The sequence below is a fragment of the Nerophis lumbriciformis genome, linkage group LG16 (assembly GCF_033978685.3).
Source record: "Nerophis lumbriciformis linkage group LG16, RoL_Nlum_v2.1, whole genome shotgun sequence".
Taxonomy (NCBI): Eukaryota; Metazoa; Chordata; class Actinopteri; order Syngnathiformes; family Syngnathidae; genus Nerophis; species Nerophis lumbriciformis.
The window spans coordinates 10,454,599-10,467,377 of NC_084563.2; the positions used below are offsets into that span (position 1 = coordinate 10,454,599).

Sequence of the window (12,779 nt, forward strand, 5' to 3'; positions counted from 1 at the left end):
ATGCTACATATGTACAAAATAAACCACATGTTAGTACATCAGTCGAGGAAAATGGATCAAATTACATAAATATCATCCTGTAATTTGATTTTGATATAATTTTTTTTATCTTGATAGATTGAAAATCAACACCAATGAGTCGACTGATGAACATTATCACATAATTTATTCAGAAAATATAAATAAAGATAAAGTTTATATTCTATTAACTGCAACATGTAAGTGTAAAAAAACATGATTTGTACAATTTCAGAATGTGCTTGTTCTATTTTTAAACAAAGAAAACAATCGGAAGTTGTCTTTATTTTTAAGTTATCGTGCCGTGATTTTACTAGTTTGGCCCACTTGGGAGTAGATTGTTCTCCGTGTGGCCCCCCCATCTAAAATGGGGGGCCACATGAACAATTAATCATAATCCTCACGCAGGTTTAAAAAGATAAGGTGACGCAAAAGAGTGTCTTTTTCGCAATCCTTGTGTATAAGTTAAATGTCAAAGTTGACCTTTTTCTGGGTTTATGTCCACAACCTTCTACTATCCAGGTGAGGGGCATAATTTTGAATCGAGAATTAACTTTCACCAACTCCGAGGCCATGCAGCTGCTCATCTGCTCAATATGTCAATACAGCAGCATAAGATAGTGTGATCATGCCAACAATGGTTTTACTGTGTCAGCGTTTAAAATAACAATATCACTAATACCGTATTTTCCGGACCATAGGGCGCACCGGATTATACGGCGCACTGCTGATGAATGGTCTATTTTTTTAAATCTTTTTTCATATATAAGGCACACCGGATTATAGGGCGCATTAAAGGAGTCATATTATTAATTTTTTTTTTCTAAATGTAAAAGACTTCCTTTTGGTCTACATCAGTGGCCCCCAACCACCGGTTGGTACCGGGCTGCACAAGAAATAAAAAAATAAATAAAAATGTTTTCTTTTCTTTTTTTAATAAATCAACATAAAAAACACAATATATACATTATATATAAATATAGATCAATACAGTCTGCAGGGATACAGTCCGTAAGCACACATGATTGTATTTTTTTATGACAAAAAAACAAAACAAAAATACTATAACACCCCACCCCTCCCCTCCCCCCCATAACAAGAACATCAACTACGGCGCGGACGCACGCAGTTTTTCAGGATTTATGCAGATCCCAAATACATTGCAGCAGGTACCAGACGGTAAAAATAAGTTGCTTTTGCATAATATTGCGAAACAAAACGCCAGATAATGTCTTACCTTATACACACACCATAATAATACTCCTATGTTTAATGCGCCGACAATCCATCAAACAGTGTGGCTTCATAGCTTACCAAAGTCGTACTAAAACATTTTGATAGATTTTTGAGCGCCGTGTGTATTGTTCTATATTTTCAATGGAACATATAAAATGTATGGTAGGTGTTTACTTGAGACCCATCATAGAGCAGGCTTCACTTATCTCTTATGTTTTACTGCCATCTACTGGTCACACTTATCATTACACCATGTACCAAAAAAATTGCTTCGAGGTGGGTGAGCTCAACCAAACTTATTCCTTACATTAGACGCACTGGGTTATAAGGTTCACTGTCGAGTTTTGTGGAAAAAACGTAATTTTAAGTGCGCCTTATAGTCGGGAAAATATCCAGGTCACAAAATATACATGGAGTATTGTTGGCGGTTGTTGGATGTTTTTTTTTGAGGGCTTTATGTGCGAAACAGTATTGGCTGCATTGTTACCCACCTCGTACTTACAGCATTTGACTATTTAGAATGCATAAATAAAATACAAATATATTTTTTGTCTGACATGGGGATTGTGAATGATAGGCAAAATTCCCCCCAAAAAGTGCAGTTCCCCTTTGACGCGTGTAGCCGGGTTTCACTGTCCGTAGCTTGTTCTGGGATTGTACTCAAAAGTGTATTAAGTAACACTTCAAATTACTATTGTGTTTTTTTAGGTGATCGCTTCAGTCACTGCAGAGCCTGAGAAAGAGACAAGTGAGAAAACTGTTGAAAATGTTGCTAGTCCAGAGTCCTACGTCAAGCATCCATTGCAGAACAGGTAGAATGCAAACCAGGCTTCTGTCACGTCTTACTTTTGTTTATGTATTTGTTTATTCATTGTGCAGATGGGCTCTTTGGTTTTTCAAGAATGACAAGAGCAAAACGTGGCAAGCAAACCTTGGTCTCATTTCTAAATTTGACAGCGTGGAAGACTTCTGGGCGTAAGAGAAGCTATATTCCCAAGCTGCTATGCCAAATATATAACCAATATCACCCTCCCCTTCCCAGGTTGTATAACCATATCCAGCTGTCAAGTAACTTGACGTCGGGATGTGACTATTCGCTGTTTAAGGTAAAAACACACCCCTCTCACATAAATAAGCTTGTCCCAATTATTCAACTTTAAATGGGCCTTATTTGCATAACTTACTTTTCTTAACTGACGTCACATCCGGTGCGTCAACTATGCGAGGCCCAAAGCGTTCTGGGCGTCATTTAGCCTCGGAAAATGCCCTATGCTTGCATTTTTTTGGCTGTCGGAACCGTTCACATCGCCAAAAGCATACGTTTCTTCAGAGTTCCTCGAGAGGTAACCAATAAGGACGAAAGAGTTTACGAAAGAAGACGAGAAAAGTACCACACACAAGCTTGCAGTGATCACTTCGTCAAAGGCTTGTTTGATAAACTTTTAACGTTTAGTATTTCCCAATCAATCAATGTTTACTTATATAGCCCTAAATCACGAGTGTCTCAAAGGGCTGCACAAGCCACAAGGACATCCCCGGTTCAGATCCCACATCAGGGCAAGAAAAAATATTTATAGCTAGAATTCACTTAAAGTCAAGTATTTCTTATATAAAAATAAATACTTGACTTTCAGTGAATTCTAGCTATATATAAATATGTATTTTATTATATATATATATATATATATATATATATATATATATATATATAAATCAAATAAATACTTGAATTTCAGTGTTCATTTATTTACACATATACACACATAACACTCCTCTCTACTCATTGTTGTATTTGAAAGTGCAATGCTTTGCAGCCAGTAGCACAGCCTTTGAAGGAGCATAGGTACAGTGTATGTGCAGTGTAATATTCTGGGTTGGAGTCAATAACCAGGCGAGGTGATGAAGTTACGTCTCTTTACTTCCTACTTCAGAACCGACTCCCACACTTGCCGTCAGGGCGCGCAATACAACGTAAACCGTTGGCCAACCAAAAAGTAAACACAGAACACTATATCTGTGGTTACTTTTTAAACCGTTGGCCAACCAAAAAGTAACTTTTTGATTGGCCAACGATTACAGAAAGCATAGTGAAAAAACATGTGGAACAGTACAGAAGGATGGGTTGAACAATGCTTTGGTAAATTAATAACAGGAAATGAGGTGCAACGTATAGTCCTTTTAAGTACCGTATTTTTCGGACTATAAGTCGCAATTTTTTTCATAGTTTGGCAGGGGGTGCGACTTATGTGTGAAATTATTAACACATTACCGTAAAATATCAAATAGTATTATTTAGCTCATTCACGCAAGAGACTAGACGTATAAGATTTCATGGGATTTAGCGATTAGGAGTGACAGATTGTTTGGTAAACGTATAGCATGTTCTATATGTTATAGTTATTTGAATGACTCTTACCATAATATGTTACGTTAACATACCAGTTGGTTATTTATGCCTCATATAACGTACACTTATTCAGCCTGTTGTTCACTATTCTTTATTTATTTTAAATTGCCTTTCAAATGTCTATTCTTGGTGTTGGCTTTTATCAAATACATTTCCCCCAAAAATGCAAATTATACTCCAGTGCGACTTATATATGTTTTTTTTCCTTCTTTATTATGCATTTTCAGCCGGTGCGACTTATACTCTGGAGCGACTTATACTCCGAAAAATACGGTACTTGGTATATGAAACATGCTGACTGTTATTATGCTATCGTTAGCACACATGCAAAGTGTTGCATTTTACTGTGCAATATTACCCTTCGAGTGCAATACTTCCGACACTGATTGTCACTACTTTATTACTCTGGTACTCCTGTTCTGTATATTGTACAGTTTTTTGTATATTGTACAGGATTGCTTATTGTTTTTATTGGATAGTAGTCTGTTTATTTAAATTCTTACGTTTTATCTTTATTACTTATGTGATTTATTTTTATTTCATACTTGTTTCCACTACCGCACCTTAAGTTGGAGGCCTTAATCTCGTTATATGCAAATATAATGACAATAAAGTCCATTCTATTCTATTCTACATTTTAATGTAAGCATGCTAATGTTTTAGGCTATCTCTATAGCTCATTTTGTACAGTTAACTCTAAAACTCACGGATTCAGACACTCGGCACCATCTAATAAGTACGGCGGCCAGAGGTTCAGGGCACAGATAGCAGGCCCATCAAAATTTCCGCGGGAATTTTCTAGTTGTTGTTATTATTATTATTATTATTATTATTGCCCATGGCGATGTTACTGTACTTTTTGCTCTTGTCTTCTTTGCATTCCTTGGTCAACAGGATGAGATCGAGCCCATGTGGGAGGACGACCGGAACCGGCGAGGCGGCCGCTGGCTGATCACGCTGTCCAAGCAGCAGCGCAAGTCAGACCTGGACCGCTTCTGGTTGGAGACGGTAGGTTTTGATGTGGCGATAGCCGCAGGGTCCCGGCGTCACGTCGCGCTTCCGTCTTCCCCGCAGCTCCTGTGTCTCGTGGGCGAAGCTTTCGACGACCACAGCGACGACGTGTGCGGCGCCGTCATCAACGTCCGTACTAAAGGAGACAAGATCGCGATCTGGACCACAGACTACGAGAACAAGGAGGCCATCACGCACATAGGGTGAGCACAGAGACCAGGGTTGTCACACTCATTTCCGTTGAGGCCCACGTCGCAGTTTTGGTGAATAATGTATAAATATACCCATAATATTATGACACAATTGCTTATACATTTGATTATTAAATATTTTTTACATGCAAGGTAAAAAATTAACAATTTTACCGTTTAAAAAAAAAAAAGAATTTACCGTGAAATGTTTTTTTACAGTGTATTACTGTAAATTAAAAAACAGTACCACATTAAGTTTCTGTCAACTCAGCTGCACATTTTTTACCGTTAAATCTACGATTGTTTGTTTATTTTCTGTAAATGTAAAAACTGGCACCACTGTTTTTTTTAACAGTAAAATTCTGGCTACTGAGCTGCTCGTTTTTTTAATTATCATTAAATCTATCGTAATTTCTACACTGTACACTTTGATGGATACCTTTGATTGAAATCATAGGTCAAGCAGTTATAGAAGTATTTATTTTTGTTCTAGCAAATCAATGTGCATCAGGAAGGTGATTCATACGGCCCCATTCGTGCTGTTTACCTGACACATGAAACGTGACGAATTGGGCGGCTGCACTTCCCCCTTTAGTTGCCAGATGGCAGTAGAGTGTTGAATACCTTTTTTAAAGTGTGTTTTGTGACAATTCCAGCTTTGAACACAGCGTCACTTACTATGGAGATTGGCGCTTCCTAGGGCTGTGAATATATGGGCAACACACGATTAAATTCTTGGGGGTAACAATTAGATTCAGAATCAATTCTCAATGCAAAGTCCATTCTTTTTTAATAACATTGGGTGCCAGTTCTATGAGTAATTACATTCCTCCATAAAATAGACAAACTCCTCTGATAATTTGTTGTATTGTTTAAAAGAAAACGTTTTTTATTTAACCAGAATCAGAAGTATTTTATTAATCCCCTAGGGGGCATTAAAAGAGCAGAGCTGATGCAACCAGCTGCCACTCCAGCAGTGCCATGTCTACATACTGCTAAAAAAGTAAAAGTAAAACAACAAAAAATAATTAACCAATAATATATATTGCGCATAATAAAATAAAATTCTACCCAAACTTTTAATTGAGTCACATACAATTAAAGCAACAAGAGAACTATCCAAGATTACTTTTTTCTAAAGAAAATATATACAGCAGATATGGACATCTACCGGTACATCAATATTCTGTTTTGCCTGAGTGGTTGGAAAGGACATATTTAAAAAAATAAACAATTTAAATAGATTTTAATTTTTAAAAATTCAATTAAGAATCGTTGCAAATCAGGATTCATTCGAAATTCTTTTTTTTGGACACCCCTCGCGCTTCCCATAATTTTCAGCAGACTGCATTGCACAATGATAAACCCCCATGCAAGATCCACCCGGAAATGGGACCATAAGCATCTCTTTTCTACTGCGTGATGATTTTGTTGCATTATTAGATCGTTTTAAATAGATTTTTTAAATCAATTAATTGTTACAAATAATCAGGATTCATTTGAAAATCTTTTTTTTTTTTTTTTTGACACCCCTAGTGCTTTCCATCATTTTCAGCACACCGCATTGCAAAATGATAAACCCCCATGCAAGATCCACTCAGGAATGGAGCTATATATGCATCCTTTTTCTACTGTAGGATGATTTTGTTGCATTATTAGATGCTTTTAAAGCTTCAAAGATATGCAACTGCATGCAGTAGATGCATTTTTTTCTGTCCAACTGGAAATTCACAAATATATTCAGCAAGAAAAGATAAAGTTCTGTATGAACGCATATTATTTCTAGGCGTTTGTGGGCCATATAAAATGACGTGGCGGCTTGGGTCTGAGTTTGATACCTTTTTGTCTTCATGTTTTCTTGCACTTTGTATTTCTGACGTGGGTTTTTTTTTTCCAGCCGCGTGTACAAAGAGAGGTTAGGCATTCCGCCCAAAGTGGTCATCGGGTACCAGTCTCATGCCGACACGGCCACCAAGAGCGGCTCCACCACCAAGAAGAAGTTTGTCGCCTGACCACGTCGGCGTGTCTCGGAGAATCGTCTCCCCCCTCCATGAATGTATGACAGGTGGACACACGCCGGCGTGCCGCCTGTCGGTTTGTAGTCACTCGGCCAAAGTGTTTGGAGGCGAGTGTGCGCACAGTTAAACGGCTGCACTGTCCGTGAAGAGCAGTATTATGTTTGCTGAAGTGGGCAGAGGGACGAGAGATGTTTTGATGGCCGTTTGTTTTGGTTAATGCGGCTGCATATTCAAGAGTGTTTTTGTTTCCAGGGCCACATCTCATATAAGTGTTTAAATCTTGTACAAAGTGTGAATAGTTTCAAAACAAATAGACCTATTTTTTACAAGAGCAATTGGAATATATTATGAAAAACACACGCGGTGCTTGTGTATAATGTTGTGAAATATTTAAGTTGACATCTTTGGCAATGACAAATGGTTCTTCGTGCTCTTGATGACTTTATTGCGTTAGTCATTGCTCCTAATTATTCCGATGCCTTTTTGTGTTTTGTTCAGGTGCACCTTACAAAATGTGATTTCTATTTTCAGAATGACCTCTGACCCTGAAGTACTACCTGTGGCTCTGAACAGTAAATGTGCAATCATACATAAAGAGTGGTGTGTTTTCTTCCCAAGAGTGCCTGTTTGGTCCGCTCTTCTCAACCCTTCCTGCATCAAATGTTGCCTACATCTAAGACAGGGATGTTAAAAGTACGGCCCGCAAACAAGTTTTATCCGGCCTGTGGGATGAGTTTGCTAAGTATAAAAATGAACCTGAAATTTTTTAATGAAAGAAACTGCTGTTCTAAATGCGTTCACTGGATGTCGCAATAGCAATTCTTTGTATCTTTGTAGATGATGCTACATATGTACAAAATAAACCAAATGTTAGTACATCAGTCGAGGAAAATGGGCAAACTACATAAATAAGCTTAGTGCATTCTGTGCAGTCTGTGGAACGCTCTCCCTGACCACCTGAGGGCACCACAGACTGGATGCTTTTAAAGAAGGCTTAAAAAGCCTTTTTTGTAGATGTATGCATACTAGTTCTAGCTATTAGGGTGTTCTAGTTTTTATTTTTATTATCTTTTTATTTATTAATTTTTTTAATACACTGTAGCACTTTGAGGTTGTTTACTCAATGTAAAGTGTTTTTACAAATAAAATCTATTATTATTATTATTATTATTATAACATGTAATTTGATATCATTTTTTATCTTGATACATTGAAAATGAACACCAATGAGTTGACTGAAAATTTCACATAATTTATTCAGAAAATATAAATAACAAAGTTTATATACTATTGATCGCTACAGGTAATTGTAAAAAAAATACATGATTTGTACATTTTCAGAATGTGCTTGTTCTATTTTTAAAGAAGAAAACTATCTGAAGGTGTCTTTATTTTTAAGTTATCGTGGGAGTAGATTTTTCTCCATGCGGCCCCCCATCTAAAATTAGTTTGACACCCTTGGTTTAAGACACAGGTGTCAAACTCAAGGACCGGGGGCCAATTCTGGTCTGCCACATCATTTTATGCGGCCCGCGAAAGCCTGGAAAAAATGTGTTTCAATAAAATAAAATACATTTAATTTTTTTTTTTTTTTTTTGAGTAAATGCATTAATTCTTTCAATTTTGGCTGAAAAAAATGCATATTTTAAACTTTAATATTATTATATATTGTATTGCAAAACTATGTTTGTGAGATAAAAACAAATAGTTAAATATCTGCTTGTCACCTTTATGATTTTAAAGCAAGTTATACATAAATACATCTAATAATCAAATGCATATGCATTTCGATTAATCATGATTAATCACAGGTTATAAGCATTCTGTTTTTGTTTATTTTGTAGCCAGTACGGTTTTAGTTTCGTTCTGCATAGCCTTCCCTAAGTTTCAATGCCTTTTCTCAGGGGCACTCACCTTTTGTTTATTTTTGGTTTAAGCATTAGACACATTTTTACCTGCACCCTGCCTCCCGCTGTTTCCGACATCTACAAAGCAATTAGCTACCTGCTGCCACCTACTGATATGGAAGAGTATTACACGGTTACTCTACCGAGCTCTCGACAGCACCGACACTCAACAACAACACATCATTTGCAGACTATAATTACTGGTTTGCAAAAAATATTTTTAACCCAAATAGGTGAAATTAGATAATCTCCCACGGCACACTAGTGTGGCACGGCACAGTGGTTGAAAAACACTGCTGTAACCTATTTTTATGGGCTTTCCTCTTTGTGATGTTAAGTTCCTGTTATAAGCTGTTATACAGTATATGCCTTGAGCTCTTATTTTGAAGGCGCTAAAAGCGGAAGTGTGACATGTTGAAAAGAGAGAAAATAAAGTGGTCCACGTTTAAAACTGGAGCCTCCGTGTTTGTTGTTTTATAGTTTTATACACAGTATAGGCGACTTATATAAACCCTCGGTTACATCACATATATATATATATATATATATATATATATATGTATATATATATGTCTTAATAAGGTTATCCAAAAAATAGTGCTCGATACCGTAGTAGTGCGCAATATATGTATGTGTGGGGAAAAAAAATCACAAGACTACTTCATCTCTACAGGCTTGCAAGCAAACCGTCAACTACCTCGACGTCACTTTCAACCTGAGAAATAACAGCTACCAACCATTCACGAAATCCAACACAACACTCCAATACGTGCACCATGACAGCAACCACCCACCCACCACCACGAAAAGAATACCTACCGGAATTAATAAAAGGCTATCGATGCTGTCATCTAGCAAATCTGAATTTGACCAAGCAACCCCCCCGTACCAAAAAGCACTTGATGAAAGCGGATACAATTTCACCCTCACCTATGAACCCACGCCAGGAAACCAACCAAAAAAGAACAGAAAACGAAACAACATCATCTGGTACAACCCCCCATACAGCAAAAACGTCTCAACGAACATTGGCCACAAATTCCTCAGTCTGATTGACAAACACTTCCCCAAAGGCAACACCCTAAGAAAAGTATTCAACAAGAACAACATTAAATTGAGCTACAGCTGTATGAACAATATACGACAAATTATCTCAAACCACAACAAAACAATTGCAAATGAGTCGTCGGCACCCGGACAAAGCGACCCCAAAACCAACAAAGGCTGCAACTGCCGCAAGAAACCTGATTGCCCTCTCAACGGGGGGTGCTTACAAACATCAGTTGTTTACCAATCTAAGGTAACACGCAAGGACATTAACACATCCGACACATATGTAGGATTAACCGAGGGAGAGTTTAAAACCAGATGGAACAATCACAAGGCTTCTTTCAGGAACCAAAACCTGCGGAATACCACAAAACTCAGCAAACACATTTGGGACCTCAAAGACAATAATGTTGAATATTCAATAACATGGCAAATTCTTGCATCCAGCACACCTTACAATAGTGGTAATAAAAGATGCAACCTATGCTTGAAAGAGAAACTGTTTATTATTTACCGTCCAGACCTGTCATCCCTCAACAAGCGCAGCAAAATTGTATCAGCATGCCGCCACAGACGGAAACACCTCCTAGGTAACACATGAGCCAATCACCACGCCCCTACGCCAGCCTGTACCCACCCACTCTGTGCCCTATATAAACCATGGTATGTGAATGCTCCCATTAAAATCTCCTGATGATTGAGGGAACCCCCCCGCATGAAACAGGCCTGTAGAGATGAAATAGTCTTGTGATTTTTTTTCCCACACATACATATATATGTATATGTATATATATATATATATATATATATATATATATATATATATATATATATATATATATATATATATATATATATATATGTATATATATATGTATTTTGCATTCTATTTTAGTTGCTTTATTGAGTTTGGTGCTGTTTTTTGTACTTGTTTCGACTATTATTATTTATTTGCTTGTATGTAAATGTTGCATATTTCAAATAAAGGTTTATTTATATATTAAAAAACAAAAAAAAGGAAACCCAAGCGCAGAGCAGGGATGACCACGCCCCGAGCTCCCCGGAGCTCATTTTGATTGGTCGCTGCAAAGTCCCTTCTTCTTCTTCTTCTGGCTGCTCTAGCTGATTTCTCATGCAGTGCGCCACTTTTCCTCCCACCGGTCGCTGAGGGGAAATGCATGGCTGTCTTCTTCATTATGACACCTGCTGAAGGCAAACATGTGATGGCAAGTTGACAACATTACACATTTGCCAGTCGTCATCATGCCAAATTATACACACAGGAAGCAGTGATGCTGAAAATCCACTTTTAATGGTAGGTTAGACTTGTTTTCCATGATATTAATACTGTTAAATAGGATTACATTGTGATTGCAGTGTGTTTCAACCTTTCTGAGCCAAGGCACATTTGTATGTATATATACTGTATGTATGTATGTATGTATATATGTGTGTGTGTCTGTACACACACACACACACACACACACACACACACACACACACACACACACACACACACACACACACACACACACACACACACACACACACACACACACACACACTTGTATTTGTTACCTTCTTGAGACCTCCGAAAAAGGCCTACCTCTTTAGGACCACCCCTGTCTAGATATATAAAGATGTGTATTTACAACATTAATAATATATACAAACTATGCCAATATAAAAAAGCTTGTTGTGAAAAATGAGTTGGAATTTCACAAGAAAAGGCCACAATTTCACAAGAAAAACTTAGAGTTTTGGCAGTATTATAATAAAAGTCCTGATTTTACTCAACGCAAGTCAAAATTTCACAAGCAAAAACCGAACATTTGTGCAATATTATGATCAAAGTTGGAATTTTACTCGATAACAGTCGCAATTTTACAAGAAAAGCTTAAAATGTTAGCAATTTTATGAAAAGAGTCACAATTTTATAAGAAAACTTTAAATTTTGGCAATATTATACTAAGAATCGGAATCTTACTTGGCAAAATTATGACAAAAGTCATCATTTCACTCAAAAAGATGTCACTGTTTTACAAGAACAACAAAACAATTGGCAACGATGTGATACAAGTCAGAATTTTATGACAAATGTCACCCTTTTGCATTAAAAAAAACAATCATTTTACATAAAAAAATATTGCAATATTACAGAAACCGAAAGAAAATGACAAATTGTTCCCGATTTTATAAGAAAAAAGTCGACACATTGTGAGAAAAAGACTGCTTTTGGTTAATTATTTGTTTCGAATTTATTTTTAATCTGCATAATTTACTTCAAGTTATTACAGTATGTCTCGATGTATACATATTTATTTATTTGTATTTATTAATTTTGGCCAAAGGGGGCGCATTTCAATTCCTTACACACACTTGTTATTTCATATGTTGACCAGAGGGGGAGCACTTTTAAAACCGACACACGAGTCGATTTGGAAAATCCCTCCTTTTTGGGACCACCCTCATTTTGATAGATTTCACCACCAGGGGTGCAAATGAGACATTCCGTATTGGGACCATGATTTCGGTCCTAACTGGTTCACCGGTCCTCATATGGAAGCTACTTTTCCTTGTTGATGTCTCTAGAAGGGTAGAAATATAAGAACACACACAGCCCGGCCCCAACCAAATTTTTTTAAACCCAATGCGGCCCCCGAGTTAAGAAGTTTGGGGACCCCTGATAAAGATCATCTAACGTTAACCATTCACTAACATTTCTTTCTTTCTGTCAGAAACTTCTACCTGAGGACTACGACCACTTGCTATGCAATTCGGATACATTTAGGGCCCGAATGAAGAATGACCTCCGAAGATGAGGTGCACAAATGGTTGAAAGACTTTGAAACATCGTCCCAGCTAACTTGGAGGAAGCTTAAAACTTTTCCAAACCCTGGATGTCAGGACGCCTTCATGGTAAGTTTGACAAAAGCTATAT

General features: G+C 37.2%; 1 protein-coding gene across 2 annotated transcripts in view; it reads left to right on the top strand.

Moving 5' to 3' along the window:
* eif4ea (eukaryotic translation initiation factor 4ea) overlaps nucleotides 1-7,476 on the top strand; it is a 10,130-nt gene extending 2,654 nt beyond the window's left edge. The window contains exons 2-7 of one of the 2 annotated variants that reach the window (XM_061977313.1): nucleotides 1,963-2,066; nucleotides 2,134-2,229; nucleotides 2,297-2,360; nucleotides 4,556-4,669; nucleotides 4,736-4,875; nucleotides 6,761-7,476. In XM_061977313.1, coding sequence (XP_061833297.1) covers nucleotides 1,963-2,066; nucleotides 2,134-2,229; nucleotides 2,297-2,360; nucleotides 4,556-4,669; nucleotides 4,736-4,875; nucleotides 6,761-6,875 — 633 coding nt within the window. In that variant the 3' untranslated portion in view covers nucleotides 6,876-7,476. Of the gene's footprint in view, nucleotides 1-1,962; nucleotides 2,067-2,133; nucleotides 2,230-2,296; nucleotides 2,361-4,555; nucleotides 4,876-6,760 lie in introns of both variants that reach the window. The other variant, XM_061977312.1, reaches the window with a different exon arrangement.
* The last annotated feature ends 5,303 nt before the right edge of the window (nucleotides 7,477-12,779 follow it).